This window comes from Bos taurus, chromosome 27 (assembly GCF_002263795.3).
Source record: "Bos taurus isolate L1 Dominette 01449 registration number 42190680 breed Hereford chromosome 27, ARS-UCD2.0, whole genome shotgun sequence".
In the NCBI taxonomy this organism is placed as follows: domain Eukaryota; kingdom Metazoa; phylum Chordata; class Mammalia; order Artiodactyla; family Bovidae; genus Bos; species Bos taurus.
In genome coordinates, this window is record NC_037354.1 from 6,023,557 (window position 1) to 6,028,030 (window position 4,474).

Consider the following 4,474-nt stretch of genomic DNA (forward strand, 5'->3'; position numbering starts at 1 on the left):
ATCATATTTGTTGGGGAAACCAGCTGTGTTTTTAAGAAGGAGGTAGAATTTGAGGTGCCCCTGAGAGATGGGTTTGGAGACATAGCTGGAGGAGAGATTTCATCCAGGCCTGAGGTCAGTCAGAACAGAGGCAAGAGTGAGAGGAAAGCTGAGGGCAGGGTCGAGGAGGAGCCAGGTTCCCCGTGTCTCTGAGCTGTAAAGTGCTCAGAAGGACCTGGGAAGACTCTCAGGGATGCCCTGAAGTTTCAGAGATGGATTTGGTGGGGAGATGCTATGACAGATGGACAGACTGCAAAGCTCAGATGGGTGACAGAAGGCAAAGGAAGTGTTTTAGAAAGAACAAGCAGTCCAGTGTCACTGGTGGGGTTGGGGGGTGGTGAAAGCTGTGAAAGAGGAATAAAATCTGACAATCTTTGGAACATCAGTTTGGACCCTCTCACTATGGATTATACTTTATTTGAATTAAAGGTGAGTCATTAACACTTTCTAAGTTGCCTGTTTGGTAACAACTAGCACAATAAACAGAATGTTAAAAAATAATAATGATAATAATCAAGCTTCTAATTTTTTGTAAAAAGTCTTTAATTTGATTGGCTTCTGGAGGAGGCATTTTCACGCTTTGTGACATTCTCCTTGTATTTCTGGATTTTTCATTTCTTCTTCCGGCAGCATTTTCGGCCACTCAGTGAACAGCGGCCTATCTGTTCCTCCTTTGGAAGGCAGCCAATCAGAGCACACCGGCCGCTTCTTATTTTGCAATAATACCTTTGTAACCCGCTTATGATGCCGCCGTTGCCTGCAGGAAAGAAACGAAGCACACGGGAAGGTTTTAGGAAGGCTGTGGTACAAGTCCTAGGCTTTTGGAATCCCTCTAATAAGTTATCTGGTGCCATTTTTTATTCTTTTATGTCTTTTTCCTTTTTCTTTACCATCTGGAGTAAAGAAGAAGGTGGGGCTAGCTACTAACAATGTGTCTGTGGGTTTGGCTCAGCTGAGAAAGTGGCGTGACCATGGCAGCCCCCTTGTAAACTGACCCCTGGGAGGCAGGGGCCGCGATGGTTCCCCGGGCCCTTAAGAGGCCAAAAGACTGTATCTCCAACCACTAAGCTAATAAAAGGGAATCTGTGCTTCTGTCCTCAGATGAAGTTCATTTTTCCTGTTGGTAGGAAAGATTTACATCACTTTCTTCCTGTCTCATGAACAGGTATAACAATTCTCCCATGGAGGGATGGTTTGTGAGCTGATTAGTCTCTTAAGAGTGAATCAGAAGGGATGGAGACCCTGCTTTGAGGTTCTTGATGATCTTTGTCAAGAAAAACAAAAACAAAAACTGGTAATGTCTAGTTCCCAGACAATAAATCTACTTTATCTAAAATTCCCAAATGAATGGAGAGGGCTGACTCTGAATGACAAATTCTCAATCCATTCAGCCCTCTCATTTCCCAGTGCATCTTACCTGGAACAGGCAGCAAGAACAAGAAGAGCAACGCAAAGAGAAGGTAGTAGAGCCTCATGGCTGCTGGCTTCCCAGCTGAGACTGGACAGGATGGTGTGGCCGCTCACTTTATAAAGGCTCCAGGTCCGCAGCCATAGGGAGAAGCATTCAGCAGCTGCAATTCCTGTAATATTATAGTGATGACAATATGACGTATTTCCTGATGCTTCATGCCAAGGTTCCTTACAAAGCAGACCACGCCCATTCCCCCCAGGACTTAATTACAAACCTAAGGGAGATTCAGAGCTTGATGTGAACATAGGGCTATTCTGATGCCTCTGAACTCTGGGTGCTCCTGTAGGGCTGGCTCATGTCTGGCTGTCTGAGATGGGAAAGACCTGCCCACTCCTGGATGCAGTCCTGGGGGGTGTAGCTGGGAGCTCACCTGTGCCCACTGTGGTTCTTCTAAGCTTTTGCCTTCTTTCTAAAGTCCTGAGAGAGCCTGAGCCCCATCAGTCCAGTCCAAGGCTGGTGTATTCAGAATCTAGGTGTAAACTGGGGCTGGGTCACGCCCTGAACCTGCATGGATACGCCCAAAATGGGATCAGCTTTTAAGTAGTGTGGGAAGGGAGGGGAAATGGGCTGCATTCCAGAGACCCTGCCCTGTGTCCTTGGCCTGTGATGAAGTGTGACATCTCAGGTCAAACACAGCTTACACTTTGCTGCATTCTGAAAACCACCAAATTCGTGAGTCAGGAAGGTGTCTCATTTTCCCTCATCAGAGACAGATGGATGATGTAATTTATAGGCAGGTGTTTCCTCACTGATAGTGTCACTCTCTACAAAAGAGGGGCTTCGGAAGACACCTGGGCTTACGACACCTGGTTACAGCTGGCTCGTGACATACAAGGAAGTCGAGGATCTGGGATTTCCACTAGATACAGATTCAATGTTTAGGAAGCCAACTGCCTTTACAAAAAATTATTAGGCTTAATTAAATGTTATTGAATCTAACAAGGGGGTTATACTCAAGAGGTCATTTTCTTGGAAGCTGAAGTCCTCATGGAGGTGGTTGGCTATTACTTTGTGTGAAAGCAATTGTAACAGATCCACCAGAGTTCTGGGGTGAACCCCAGGGTCTAGGACTGTAGGTTCAGACTCCTGTTGTACCTATTGGATTCTGTAAGCAAACTCTGAACTCCTACCACAGATAAAGTACCCTGGGCTTGGGGTAGGTGAGGGATAGAAGGGTGAAATACAGAGGGGCCAGTTCTGCCTCTTTCTCTCAGGGAACTCCCATGTAGAGTGACACAGAGCCAAGTCAACCATAGAGAGTGGATTTTGACAAAGGGCCGTAATAGGGGTTCAAGCACAGGGCTATGGAAATGCAGAAGAAATGTAATTCATACAGAAAGGCAAGTTTGAATCAAAGGTTTAAGAAGAATTTGGAGTTATAGACACTTCATATCTTTAAAACCTAACTTTCCTCCTCAGTTCAAGATATGAGACAAAGTAGACATTTTTATTATTAATTAATTGAACTATAGTTGATGTACAATATTATATGTTACAGGTGTACAATATTGAGATTCACGCCTTTTAAACTATAACATATTGGCTATATTCCCCATGTTGTACAATATTTCTTTGTAGCTTATTTTATACATAATAGTTCGCAGCTCTTACTCCCCTAGCCCTATGTTGGCCTCTGCTCCTTCCTCACCACAATGGTAGCCACAAGTTTGTTCCTTATATCTGTGAGTCTTCTTTTTTTTTTGGTTATGTTTACTAGTTTGTTACAGTTTTTAGATTCCATGTTTACCCAATTTCATACATCATTTGTCTTTCTCTGTTGGGCTTATTTCACTGAGCATAATGTCTTCCAGCCCATTCATATTGTTGCAAAAGGCAAAGCTCCATTATTATTTATGACTGAGTAGTATTCCACTATATACAAATGCCACATCTCCCTTGTCTGTTCATGGACACTTAGCTTGCTTCCATGTCTTGGCTATTGTAAATAATGCTATAACAGACACTGGGTGCACGTATCTTCTCAAATAGTGTTTTTAGTTTTTTGAATATACACCTGGATGGGTCATATGGCATTTCTGTTTTTAGTTTTTTGAGAAACCTCCATCCCGTTTTCCATGGTGGCTGCACCAGTTTGCAGTCTCAAGTGCAGACACGGCCGGCGGGCTCTCATACCTGGTCTCACATGAGATAAAAGAGAGGGTGGCTGGGGTGCTGTAGAGAGTTAGAACCAGCGCTCAGCCCAGGCTCAGGGCTGGCATCACTGGAGCTCTGCTTACCTGCAATGACGTACTTTTCTTGGAGACCAGACCTCCACGTGAACCCTGAGTCTAACCTGTCCCTTCAAAGACAGGAGGCCTTTCTACAGCAACACGACTGTTTAATCAGAGGTTCTCTGAGAGTGGAAGGCACCTGTTCTTGTCAGCTAATTTGGAAGCTGGGTGCTGGGGAGTGGGCTATGGCTGTGGTACCTGCCCCACTCACAGAATGAATTTTGGGGAACATTTCTATATATTAAGATGTTTATAAAAGTTGGGTGAAACTTTCTGTGGTGAAAATTCACACAGCAGAAGAGTGAGACTGTTCTTCACTTCTCTAGCCTGGGGAACCACTGCTAACTCTGGTTTGCCTCCTTTTTGTCTTATTGTACCGTTTTACATGTCACAAATACTTCTGGCCTCTCAATTAATAGGTGCACATTTACTGTTGAATAATTAATACATACCTATGAGTCTGACATTGACAAGAACTGAGGCCATGCCCCAGGCTCAGGGGCTTGAGTCACTGGGTTCAGAGATGCAGACCCTCCCAACCCTCCTGCAGGACCAGCTGGGTTTTTTCCTGGTAACTCTGAGCCAGCATTTTTTTAAAATTTGATGTTGATTAGGTTGAGAGAGGATAGACTTATTTTCTCTCAGGTCAGACTTCTCCTAATCTCCTCTAATCCTGTTTTGTTTTGAACTCTGTTTTTAAAATCTGGAGTAGAGTTTTGGTTGATCAAGTTTT

At 44.2% G+C, this 4,474-nt stretch overlaps 1 protein-coding gene across 2 annotated transcripts; it reads right to left on the bottom strand.

Moving 5' to 3' along the window:
* Nucleotides 1–436: 436 nt before the first annotated feature.
* On the bottom strand, nt 437–3,769 carry LOC789175 (beta-defensin 103B-like). Of its 2 annotated transcripts, XM_005225932.4 has the most exons (3): nt 1,881–3,769; nt 1,457–1,619; nt 437–796 (listed from the first exon to the last, which is right to left on the bottom strand). In XM_005225932.4, exons 2-3 carry the CDS (start codon nt 1,512–1,514, stop codon nt 651–653), a joined length of 204 nt encoding a protein of 67 aa, XP_005225989.1. In that variant the 5' UTR covers nt 1,515–1,619; nt 1,881–3,769; the 3' UTR covers nt 437–650. The 2 variants fall into 2 exon arrangements, with proteins under 2 accessions (XP_005225989.1, NP_001108334.1); NM_001114862.1 differs by lacking the exon at nt 1,881–3,769 and having other exon boundaries at nt 651–796; nt 1,457–1,539.
* Nucleotides 3,770–4,474: the final 705 nt, after the last annotated feature.